General features: G+C 40.8%; 1 protein-coding gene across 4 annotated transcripts in view; it reads right to left on the bottom strand.

Moving 5' to 3' along the window:
* The window catches only part of fnbp1l (formin binding protein 1-like), a 67,567-nt gene extending 57,870 nt beyond the window's left edge, over positions 1-9,697 (bottom strand). The window contains exon 1 of one of the 4 annotated variants that reach the window (XM_022197929.2): positions 9,490-9,697. In XM_022197929.2, the coding sequence (XP_022053621.2) occupies positions 9,490-9,513 (24 nt within the window). In that variant the 5' untranslated portion in view covers positions 9,514-9,697. The remainder of the gene's footprint in view (positions 1-9,489) is intronic. The other 3 variants (XM_051947451.1, XM_022197927.2, XM_022197928.2) reach the window with 3 other exon arrangements.
* Between the last annotated feature and the right edge of the window lie 3,364 nt (positions 9,698-13,061).

Genomic DNA, 13,061 nt, shown 5'->3' with positions numbered 1-13,061 from the left:
AATTAAGTGCAGTCTAAGCCGTTCAGATTAATGTTTGAAGAATTATCAGATGCTATCAGATCAGAGAGCATCTTAAACTCTGACAGCAATAATTTTAATAATGCAAGATAAAACGTTGAAACATGTCTTTCACATTCACCAGTAATTTACCATAAATGTGCACTGCACAGCTGTTTTGTAGAACAACATTACATTTTCTGCCAACAGCCTTTGTTGGCACCACTCCTTAGTCCATGAGGGTCACATTCAAATGTATGACGGAGCTGTTTTTTTTCAAAGGAATGCTACTGTGTGTTTAAAGACTGTCTAATCAACTAACAATTGATCAACTAAAATTATGGAGCGTCTTAAAATTTAGACAGCTGGGTCAAATTAGTTGTTTGATAGTTGGTGCTTACATTGCTGAATTTCTACAATTCTAAATACTAAATTCCGTATTGAAAAAACACATCAACATCTGATATTATTCATGTAAACACATAAATCCATTATAACTTCATTAATGTCCTAAATCAAAGCTTCAGAAAATAACTTTGACAGACATCTGTTGAGTCATGCCACCTCACCAGCCAATTTCACCCAATAAATAAAATACCTAAATGAACACGGATGCATCTGCATCTGCATAACAATAAAAAAAATGACAAAATAATAGTAGGTACAGTAGTTACTGTCTGTTGTCTTCTTGCCCACGTTATTTATGTTTGAATTTGTTTATCTAAACTCACTTTGCTCTGCTCTGACTGACACTCATTCATTCTTGATGGATCCTGTTACTGCCAATTACCCCACTGGGATTATTAAAGTTTCATCTGATCCATTATGCCTGCAGATTTTACTTGTCTCTCAGTCCATCTGCATTTATCAGTTCACCTCCTACCGCCCTATGAAAATATCTCCCTCCTCTCCTGTCATTAAACCTCCTCTCTTTCTTTCTCTTTATAGGCTTTCTTCTCTCACACCTCCTTCATTCTTCTCCACCTTCATCTTCCTCTGTCTCCAGGAGAAGTGTGTTTGCACAATTTTGTTAATTAGGAAAGACATCCACCCACACACGCAAAGCAATGAGGGCCTTATTCTCACATATCCAGGGCAGAAAGCAACTTGTCTCACTCGCACACACAAACATACCGACCAACACACAATGTGTTGACAGGCTTGGCTAGATAGGGTGTAACAGCTTGTCGTGTCCAGGCCAGTGCCCTCAGCTTCAACATGACTTCATTCACACCCGCTGTGACCTGTGAAGAATCAAACTACTGCCCTACTAAACAACAGAAGGCCTTTCATCGCAGCTTTCATGGTCTCAGATCTACAAGCTAATGAAAAGACACAACAAATGAAGGTTTGATATTTGCGTGGTGGTTACTCCACACAGGCAGGCATCACAGAGCAGCCCAAATGCATCACACATCCTAAAAGTGAAGTCATATCTACAGCAGAGGGATAAGTTCAGAGATGGCAGGGTCTCCATAGCCATTATCACTACCAGCTAATTCCTATATACTTGCAGGATCGGTAATTACCATTTTCATGACCAAACAAGTCTCTTTTTTACAACTAAATAAGAACAAGGACCATGGGTAAAGTGGGAAAGAAGACAATGAGCTGTGAAGATCTGACCAAAACCAAACCGGAAGGTGTAAAAGCCATCAAGCAGGACTCAATGAACACCCAGAGGAAATTTTCACAAGAGCGACTATTCAACCAAGCTAATCTATGGGCTAGTACTATCATGTGGATTTCTACACTGTAAAATGTCCAGCTCAGTATTTATCAGGGCTCCAGACTAATTTTTTTTCCGAGGAGCACAGTGGCCCCTAACTTAAAATTTTAGGAGCGCAAGCAGAAAATTTAGGGGCGCACACCAAAATTGACTTGCCACGTAAATATTCACATTTACTCTCAGTTTCACTGTATAAATACTTGCACAATATATGCAGAAACTATGTTTTCAATTCACATTTTATTGTGCAGCACTTGACACAACATAACAAAAAAAGCACTCGGAGAGCACAGTACTCCACCAAGGCTGATTGGTTGACGTATAATTTCCGATGAATGAAATCTGTCATAAAAAAGACCTTGTGCTGAGTACAGGCATGTGTTATGCGTGTGCACGTTATGTATTTATACCGAATCACGTGTAAATTACTCTTATAAAGGTCTGTTGATCAGTTCATCAATTTCAGCAAGCCTTTGTTTTGCTAGTGTTAAAATAACCATTCCCTTTAGGCTTTTATTTTGAAGGCGTATTTTTAATGCTACAGGCTTTTTTTTGTGACCATTTCAGCGGCACAGGAAGTGTTTCTCTAAGAAGAGGTTTCTTGACATGACAAAGACGCTGCCAAAAAGTCTGAAAATTCACATAGGGATGAAAGAAAATGGTTCCACGCTGTTGCTGTTTAGCAACTTAGAAGCAGATAGCTGGAATGGGGACAAACTCTTATGGTGTTTCCTGAAGAAAGGACTGAAGGACAAAAAGATGAAATTGACCCTTCGCTAAGCCCCACCCCCCTTGGTTACTGTTGCTACGCCTGTCAAGCTTTCCCTCCTAGCATGAAATATGGAGTTTTTAGCAGTATTGGTGAGTGATATTTCTCAGGAGATATGTGCAAATTTCTGGACATATTCTACAGCGATATTAGAGAGAAGCAGAAAGAAGGGTCTCCAATATGCTTTTGAGAACTACATTCACCAAATTAAATGTTGGCGGAGTGCAAATGAAGAGGACATTAAAATAGAGGGAAAAGCGCACAGATCTCAGTGTAAGCGCCAAACACCCCATGTATTGTCACTTCACGTCAAAAATAATCATATACAAGAACAGCAATGTTCTTGTACAGCAAGGTAAGCCGATATGTATTATATACATTTACATTAATGTTATGTCAACTGTCATTATCATGAGTCTGCCCATTTCTTGCTAAGCTAAATTTGTGTTTGTTTACAGCGCGCCAGGAAATTGCTCACATATAGTGGGGCTGATCTATACACTTGATCTCATTAAGGCACAGCAAAGCCCAGCAATATCTTGCACAAGTTTGCCAGAACAGTGGCACAAGCCAAGGGGTTACAACATTAATGCAGTACCGATCTCATCTGTTGTTGTCGCCAAAGCCAGACGTGAGCGTAGGCGGAGACCTGTAGATTACTGCTACAAAGGAAGCAGGTAGGATCATATTTAGGAAGATGAGGTACTGTACAATGAGCCCTATGTTGCATACTTTTGCCCTTCTGCTCCACGGGAGGTTTCTGTCCTTCCATTCAGACGTCTTTCTTTGCTAATGTTATCTGACCTAACACACACAGCTACGGTTAGCTAATGTTAGCTAGCAACTTACCTTAGAACAGACGTAGGTGTTCTTATTGATTTTGGAGGGATTCAGCTGATCATGCGGTCTCCCGCACTGCTTAATCCACATGCGGCACCTTTCTTCTTGTGTCTTTGGCTTGGGGAATGCAAAAAAATCAACACCACCCTCCAAGCTTTGCGGATAACGAGTGTCTGACTTGCAAGTACCATACGCACACCGCTTCGGCATATTGTCTTCTGCTGAAAGCTTGACAGACCTCTCGTGCCTAGTTACAGTTGCTAAGGTAGGATTGGACAGTAGCCATTTGTGGGAGGGGCTTAGCTAAACATAAATAAAGGCTTTCTGAAACATCAGAAGCTTCCCCGTCATTCATCCCCCACTCTCACACACATTAGCCTACTTTCTTCTTCTTTGGTGTTCGTCTCCTTGCTTCTTCTTTTGGAGTTAATGTGGGTTAAACCAGCTCATTTGCGCATTACTGTCTACTGGGCTGAAGTGTATAGCAGAAGTTTGTAAGCCACAAGAAATATTCAATAGTAATTTTTTTTTTTTTTTTTTTAAAATCGGCAAATTTACTGGTCGCACGTACGCAAGTAGATGAAAAATTTACTCGCACTCGCTCAAATTTTGGTCGCAAAATGCGACCATTTAGTCGCAGTCTGGAGCCCTGTTTATGTAGGTCACAATATAAAAATGTAAGGAATCCATATCAAGACTGTTTGTTTAGGAATTCATCTTGTGTTTATTCACTATCATTATTTGTATAATCAAAATATTCTCTGGGTAATTCAATGTCTGAGTGGGCTAAAAGTTCTCAGCTGGCTGGACCTTTGCTATGTGTCTTCTCTCTGCTCTTTCCCCATATGTCCTGTGTATCTCCACTGTCATCAATGTAAAAGGCAACATTAAAAAAAAAAAACACACCTCTTACACCTAACTATTTATAGATAAAAAATCCAGTGTCATTCAGACTAAAGCTTCAACTTCCAAGGCCAAAGCCTTCAGTAGGTTGCAGCACAGACAGCTGATTCTCATTGTATGTGAGACCTGGCTTTGTCTCAAAAAACACCTAGGTACACTGCAGGGGAAACTCTGTGCAAACATCCTCTGCTGGAGCTGAGGCAACAGCCAGGCCAGGGCCAACAGTGACCATCTTGATTCCAGCAGAATCGGAAAGACATCATTGTTGAAAAATCCACAACACAAAGAAACTTTGAACAAAATGTCCAGAAAATCTAACCTGAGGGCTTGGATGTTGTGGTGGAATTAAAACTTTGAACAGTCTCCACAACCTTCAAAAAAGAATTCTATTGTGTACTCAGGAAAGTAACTGTGCAACTGCAAATGAACTACTCCATACACCACTGATACATAATAATGAATATCACAGAGTACATCTGCACACACTCCAGAACTACAGATTTATGAGAGGCCACATACTGTCAACTACTTACTGTGTATGTGTGAATGCACCAGACTGACGACCTTCTATGTGATGATTAGCAAAAAATGGCAGAATAAATTGTTTGCTGTTGCACTGTAGAGTTTTTCAACTGACCAACAGTTTGCATTTGCAATGAATAAAGCATGTTCTTGAGAATTTAAAACCAGTGAAAGTTGTCATTTTAGCTTGATAAATTCATGGCTGTATTGCTACTTTTCTGTTGCTGTCAAATTCCTTGCAAATGTATCTTTGATGCTCAATATGTCGTCGAATCGTCATGTAAATCATTCCATAAAAGAAGATAATTCTACCTGAAGGCAGAAGAGATGCTCCCCTACTGACAGTAAAATGGGAACACTCTAGAGTTTGATATACTGCAGGCTACAGTCTATATGAATATCACCAACACGAGTGGGGGATAACAAGCACCCATGGATAAGTCTGAACACCACCTGATGCCACGAATACAAGCAATCCTCTTGGTGACAGTATGAAATGATTTACACATAACCCTCGTGCCCTGTACTCCAGCAACGCCTTCCATGGGACACCTAAAGGAACACAGTACTGAGCCTTTGGCAAATCCACAAAACACATGAAGGAAAGAAAAACAAACTCCTGTGAGCCTTTGATCAGAGGATAAAAACCTGCTCACTGCTCTGAATCCGAGTTTCCACAACTGGAAGTCTTTCCATTTAACAGCTGACAGCCTTCAAAGTCAAATCATAAGTCTAGCCAGCCATTTAAAGCCCATCCTTTTTTCTCCACCTTTACACTCTCTATCCCCTTATCCTCGTCTTTCAGTTTGGCCAACGAGTAGAAACGACCGCCTGTCAGCCTCTTGTCCTTCAGTCAGACTTGGCTGCTCCACTCTGCTGGCCTCCAGCTCACCTCACCCAGACAGACCAGAACACAGCATGGCAGCATCCTGGCACTAACGCACACACCAAACGCAGACAGAGCTTTAATTCAGACAAACACTTCCTACTCTACATGTGTGTGTCGGAGGGCAGGAAGCCAGCGCGGTAATAGGATGTTCCTCACTTGCTTTGTAATGTCTCAAAGAGCTGGGTTTGAGCCAAAACGCAGAGCACAAGCACCAGGATACACTGAGCATTCTGCTTGCTCTGAAATGTTTATTTATTTAATGCTGTCCGTAAAAAAATAAATGAAAAATACTGATGGAATGTAGAGATGACACTGACAACCGGATAAGTAGAACGATTAGTCTGCTGGTCCGAGAATGGGATCAGGATGCTCCAATGACACAAGAATTATATGAGGGATCACAATGATCAAAAATATAGGAAAACAGGGGAAAAAAAGATACACTACTGTTCAAAAATTTGGGGTCACTCACAAATGTCCTTATTTTTGAAAGAAAAGCATTTTTTTTTCCCAATGAAGATAACATTAAATAAATCATAAATACAGTCTAGACATTATTAATGTAGTTAATGACTACTGTAGCTGGAAACAGCTGATTTTTAATGGAATATCTCCATAGGGGTACAGAGGAACATTTCCAGCAACCATTACTCATGTGTTTTAATGCTACACTGCGTTAGGTGCTGAAAGGCTACTTGATGATTCGAAAACCCTTGTGCAGTGTTGTTAGCACATGAATAAAAGTGTGAGTTTTCATGGAAAACATGAAGTTGCCCGGGTGACCCCACACTTTTCAACGGTAGTGTATTTCTGCTACAAAAAATTTATTCATTGCTTCACACTTCCCCAATATTTCCTGTATGCTTCAATTAACAGGGTCACATTTTTTGAAAAATGGGAAGCACTAATTTAGCTGGTCAAAAGAACAGCAAACTGTTGACACACTGTCATGCAAAAGCAGCAAAATCTATCTGGTCACAGCATCTCAAACACCAAAATTAGTTGCATTTCTTTGTCGAGTGATATAGTAAAACAAATATAACTACATTTTGGACTGTTCATTTTGAGTTCTGGGGAACTGTGATGGCCAAATGAACACTAAAAAAAAAAATCAAGAACTAATTAAAACAAGTGTTAGCTGATCTGGTATATCTGATTTAATACAGCCATTGTCTGTATACTAGAGGACTATATTTAGCCAACATCCGTAATCCCTACTATTTTTTCATTTAAAATAAAGAGCCAAGGTAAATTGGGATTATTGTAAGGCAATTAAACTGAAAACAAAGTACACTGATGGGCAGTCAGCTGTGAAACACAACAGCTAATGAACAGTTTTACATGTTATCTTGCGGACGATAATCCCTAATCTGACATCAGACAGCCAACACATTAATCCCATCAGCGGACTCGGGGGATTATAACAATCTGTTAGCCACCGTCTACACTCAGCAGATCAGATGTGTTTTGCTTAACTACAGCTCTGCGAAAAAACAATGCAGACATGAGCGCAAACCCATGGAATATCACAATGTCATTTTTACTTCAGTATTTTCTTTTACAGAAATATGCGTTAGGCGTAAGACTTGACTCAAAACCTGCTGTTGGGATTTAATACAGCTGTGATGTTTAATATTTCCACTACCTGTTAAAAATGTTTTCTGGAATCATGTATTTCCCAAGGTTTTTCCCATTTCTGCTCCCCTGTCCTAAAGCCTTTTGGAGTGTTTTCTTGGCTTCTTCGAGAGGTTACGACAGGACACGAACTACTGCATGAAACCCCCTTTTAAAAAAGCCTGTCTATGACATTTAGCTTGACATATAAACAACATGAACAGAGAACTGCGTGATTAAAACATAAATCTTGCTTCAGTAAAAACTAAAGGGCATTTGTAAACCTTAATAAAAGTATACTGACAGTCAATAGAAACTTTGAGGTAGAAATGTACTCAGAATTCTACTTGTAGGGGGGTTGTAATTATTCATTGTGGATTTACTGATGATCTAGTGCCCTGGTAGTTGAGATAATGATGAGTTGTCATTTTGTCATGATTCATTGCACATGGGTTGGCCACTTTGCAAAAGTGAACCAAATACTCACCAAGCAATACACACTTTAAAATAACAGTTAGCTATCAAACGGGAAATTACTTGCATCTAATTTTCAGAGGTGATTATTCCTCATTTCATCCATCCATCCATCAGCTCTACTAATGTGTTCTTTAAACGGTTGCCAGTTAGTTAAAGCCAATTTTGTACCTTTATGTCGTTTTTGAAGAAATACCTGCTTGTTTCAGCTTCTTGGATGTCAGATATTGCTGGATTACTATGCGTTTTGTGCAAAATGATAACTTTACTACCCAAAAATGGTTAACTGTCATTCACACCTTTATTATAGGGGCTCAAAACTGGGCTGTCAGTAAATTTCTCCCCAGTATTAAACCTTTTCACTAACCAGTCTATCTCCATCTCCCTAGCTGGGAATAACAACAGGCATCGCTGACCTTTATGTTATTAATACTTCTTTGTACTCAGTTAACAGAAAAGAAATGCAGGACAAAAAGCTGAATGGAATACATGAATGGGAAATGGGAGTACAAAAAAATCCTGACAAATCATATCTGTGTCCATGTGTGCTCGATTTCTCAATGCTTTTGAATGTGACACAAGCAAACAGTTATCCCTTTGTGTGCAGCAGCGTGGTCGCGTCACATCTGAGAGCTGAGCAAGCAAAAAATTAGCATATTTTAAACTGCAGATAATAGCCACCGAGGTCAGCCGGAGGAGTATCATCTCAGGGAGGCAAAGTACACACACACACACACACACACACACACACACACACACACACACACACACACACACACACACACACACACACACACACACACACACACACACACACACACACACACACACACACAGAGGGAGGGGGATGCTGCTGGTTGCCTCGCTGGTTACACAGCTTGTGATGGCCAACACCCCAAAAATACAGACTGGAGCCCACCATCATGCGAAATTAAAATAATATCCACCGCAAGAAATAACTGCTGTAATAAACAATTCAAATTTAATACAGGGGGATGGTGCAAAATGAGATAATTTGCCATTCTGCTATCAACTGCAGCTCATGTTTAGACAGTCATACCTAATAAAATCTAATATTACTGCTGTTTAGCCATTCATAGTTGCAGTGCAAAGGCAGGACAAACGGTATGAGGTGTATTATAACATCATACAGGCTGATTCTGTTGATACCAGCATGTGTCCCTTCTACAAACATGCAAGTTAAGACAAAAGACGGCATAACTGGCAACAAAGAGACACGTTTTGTCAGAGAGTGTGTGGCGGAAGCGGCTGTTAAGTTGAGGTTAATTTGGAGGAGACGGAGCGGGACGGTGGTCTCCCTCCACCCCGGAGTCCCTGCCACAAACTGGGTGTGACACACACACACGCACAAACCGTAAAGACACAACTTCACAACTTGCCACACAAACAAAGAATATCCATTTAGAAGCACGTATGTTGATAAAGTTGGCAAGTGACCGGGCGAAGGAGGCGGCCCGACCCCCGCCCCGGGCCGCCCGTCGCGCCCGTGTGTCTGCAGCCTATTGTTCCGCCGCTGTCACAGCCGTTAAGGTGCACCGCGGATTAGCTTTAGCTTTAGCGCAGCCGGCCAGCTAGCGGCAGCGTTAGCCGCTCTCCACACAAAGCTAAAAGGTAACACGGCACCTTCCTTCCACTCCGTTTCCCAAAAGTCGCCGTGGTGACCGTGACAAGACACAAAGCAAACGAGCCCGACAGTTGCTCACAAGCGCACTTAGAAGAGTTTAAACATACCCAGAGCTCCGTTCCCCAACTCATTGCGGATTCCCCCTTCTGACTTCTCCCGTATTCGACGCAGTTTTCCCCGCTCAGACTCTCCTAAACTGCCGCTGGGACTCCGGTCCTGAGTCCTGACTGTCTGCCGACAAACACACACTCCTCCTCCTCCTGAAGCAGCAGGGCCGCCCCGAGCAGGGGCCCTGGACCACAGAGGCCCTGCAAATACTGGGGGTTTTAGTGGCCATAGAGAGGCAAGCACAAAATTAATTTTAAAAATCTCTGAAAAAGAAATGATCAGCTGGGATTTTGGACAATGAAGTTATAAAGCAAGAAAATATACAGGGAATAATAATAGGAAGAAAGCAATAGAATTAAAACAGGGATCATACTATAGTTCTGCCAACTCGTTTCAGTTCATACAATAAATGTAAATAGATGCTGTCCTTTAGTTTTAGTCTATGGATTAGATAAAAATCAGAGAAGAACCACAGGCAATATTTCTTTTTCTGATTCAAGAGCCAGAAGCACAAAATAAATTGAAAACAATCAAAAAATATCATCAGTTGTGATTTTAAACATAAAGTATCAGCTCATACAAGAAAATATAATTAGAATGACAGACAAAAAGAATAATAAACAGAACTTTTTTTTTCAAAAATAATCTTTTTTTCTTCCAGCAATTCGGTTCAGTTAATACAAAAAATGTTCCCATATATATTCTGTAAGTTTAGTTTATTAGTTTGGATAAAACCAGAAAACTGACACACAGTGAAAAAAAAATAAAATAAATACTTGATATTTTAGTTTAGTAGAGTTACTTTTGATCATTTTATGTCATTCTGTTTTTACTTTGCATTGTCACATTTGTAAGAGGTGTAAAAGATTAATGATTAGTTGTCAGCTAATAAATAATTTAACAAGTGCTTTGATAAATGTAGCTAATAAGTTGTTTTGTCTTAAGTTTAGTAAGAATCATGAAAAAAATCTCAAATTCCACCTTCTGAAACATGAGCATTTTCTTGTTTGTTTCCTCCTCTTTGACAGTAAACTAAATATCTCTGAGAATGAAGCAAGAAATTCGAGGACTCTGAGAAACACCAATCAATTATTTTCACATTTTTTCTGATATTTTGCTGCCCAAACAACTGACTGAATAATCAAGAAAGTAATTGGCCATGAAAAAATTTGTTTCTTGAAATTTATTCTTGAATTCTCACAAATAATAGTTTAAAAATCCAAAATTTCAAAGTCAAGAATGGCTCAACAAAGTGACACAACTCACCTTTGATCTTAGGTCTAAAACACATGCATGAAACTCCATCTTACAGGTTCCCACACCATTTAAGAATTCAATTATTAATATGAAAAGTATTAATAAAACCTCAATAGGTGAGTTTGTCTATGGTGTCTTTTATGTGGGTGCTTTTTTACAGCTCCACCAACATTATTAAAATGATCAGTTATCTAAGACTTTTAAATGTACCCCTTGCTTTATTCAAGAATCTCTACTTTTCATCATTTAAATCAGCAAGTGTTTTTCATTCATGCTGCTTCAAGTGATCAACTGGCTTTACAGAGCAATCACTAAGAGACACACTCTAACTGTACTCTGACTTAGTTCCGCAGCATGTACAGAAAGTTCACAGAACATCCCATGTTTACTGAAATGACCCACATGATAAAAACACTGGAGATAATTGACTTCATTGTAATAGAATAGTTCCCTCTAGTGGCTTAGATGGATTATTACAGATGAAAATACACTCATACCTTTAATAGAAAATGTAAACTCCAAATGTCTGAAACGAAATCAAACATTTAGATTTTTTTAAATTAACCTGGAAGTAATCTAAAATTAGAGTTTAGAAATATTTCAAATTCTGCACTGTTTTTAGAAGAATGTGTTTCGCTTTCCACGTTAACTTCTTTGTGCAAAAGGTTAGATTTTGTTGTATCTCCACTGAAGCAGCATTCGGATGTTACTCAGGTCACTCAATAGACAGACAGACAGACAGACAGACAGACAGAGAGACAGAGAGAAAGACAGACAGAGAAATTGGGACCAGAAGTGTTTACCATTTTTCCTTGAAAAAATACTTTCCAAATTTTCAATCAAGTCATGGTGTTAAGGTTGAATCGCATACACAGTCATTTAATTTATACCACAATACCTAAAATTTAAAAGCTAAAGAGCATAATTTGCTTGCAATATTCTAAAGTGAATTGTAACTACAGCTCAGCAAAATTGGAACGCCTCAGTCAGGCCAAAGAAGAGGCCTACAGAAGTGGGGTAAAATGGCGCATTTCGCTAAGCACCTACTTGGCATGACACGGCTCGGCTCATCTTTGTTTGTGACAGTTTCCATCAGGACTAGTGCCTAGTACCAGGCACTATTTTCCGTACCTTCTCGGCTGAAGTTCCAAGCTAGCTGAGATGAGCCGATAATAAAGTGTTGTTCAACCAGGCCAGAAACAGACTGACAAGGGAGATCAGAGTTGCTAAGAGGAGTTACTCTCAGAAGCTGGAAAGACACCTTTCAGAAAATGACCCTGCATTGGTGTGGAAACACCTGAAGAACATGACTAACTACAAGCCTCCACCCTCCACCTCTGTGGGGAGACAACTGGCTGATGACCTGAACCAGTTCTACTGCAGGTACGAAAAGGACTTCACACCCCACACCCACACCAACCATCCTCCTACACAGCCATCAACACCTACAGCCCTGCACCCCCTACCTTGTGACCCTCAACCTACAATCAAGATCTGCGAAGAAAATGTCTGCTGGCTCTTCAGGAAACAGAAGACCAGAAAGGCAGCAGGCCCAGACCGAGTCTCACCTGCCTGCCTGAAAGCCTGTGCAGACCAACTGTCACATGTCTTCACTCAGATCTTCAACAGATCGCTGGAGCAGTGCGAGGTTCCTTCCCCCTTCAAACGCTCCACCATCATCCCAGTCCCCAAGAAACCCAAGATCACAAGACTGAATGACTACAGCCCTTTCACTCTGACATCTGTGGTCATGAGGTTCTTTGACAGACTGGTGTTGGCCCACCTGAAGGACATTACTGGGCCCCTGCTGGACCCCTTACAGTTTGTCTATTGAGCAAACAGGTCTGTGGATGATGCAGTCAACACGGGGCTGCATTACATACTGCAACACCACGACAGACTGGGGACCCACGCAAGGGTTCTGTTCGTGGACTTCATCTCGGTGTTCAACATGATCCTCCCAGATCTCCTCCTGCCCAAACTCACCCAGCTGTCTGTCCCACCCCCCACCTGTCACTGGATCTTCAGCTTCCTGACAGACAGACAGACAGACAGCAGTTTGTGAGGTTGAGTTTCACATCCAGCATCATCAGCACCGGCGCCCCCAGGGATGTGTTCTCTCCCCACTGCTCTTCCCACTGTACACAAATGACTGCAGCACCTCACACCACTCTGTGAAGCTCCTGAAGTTCGCAGACGATACCACTGCTGCTGTGATGAGGCTGCCTACAGATAAGAGAAGAGGTGGAGCAGCTGGCTGTCTGGAGCAGTCACAACAATCTGGAGCTCAACACACGAAACAGTGGAGATGAGC

Source organism: Acanthochromis polyacanthus, chromosome 4 (assembly GCF_021347895.1).
Source record: "Acanthochromis polyacanthus isolate Apoly-LR-REF ecotype Palm Island chromosome 4, KAUST_Apoly_ChrSc, whole genome shotgun sequence".
NCBI lineage: Eukaryota > Metazoa > Chordata > Actinopteri > Pomacentridae > Acanthochromis > Acanthochromis polyacanthus.
This window is presented reverse-complemented; position numbering and strand designations above follow the sequence as displayed.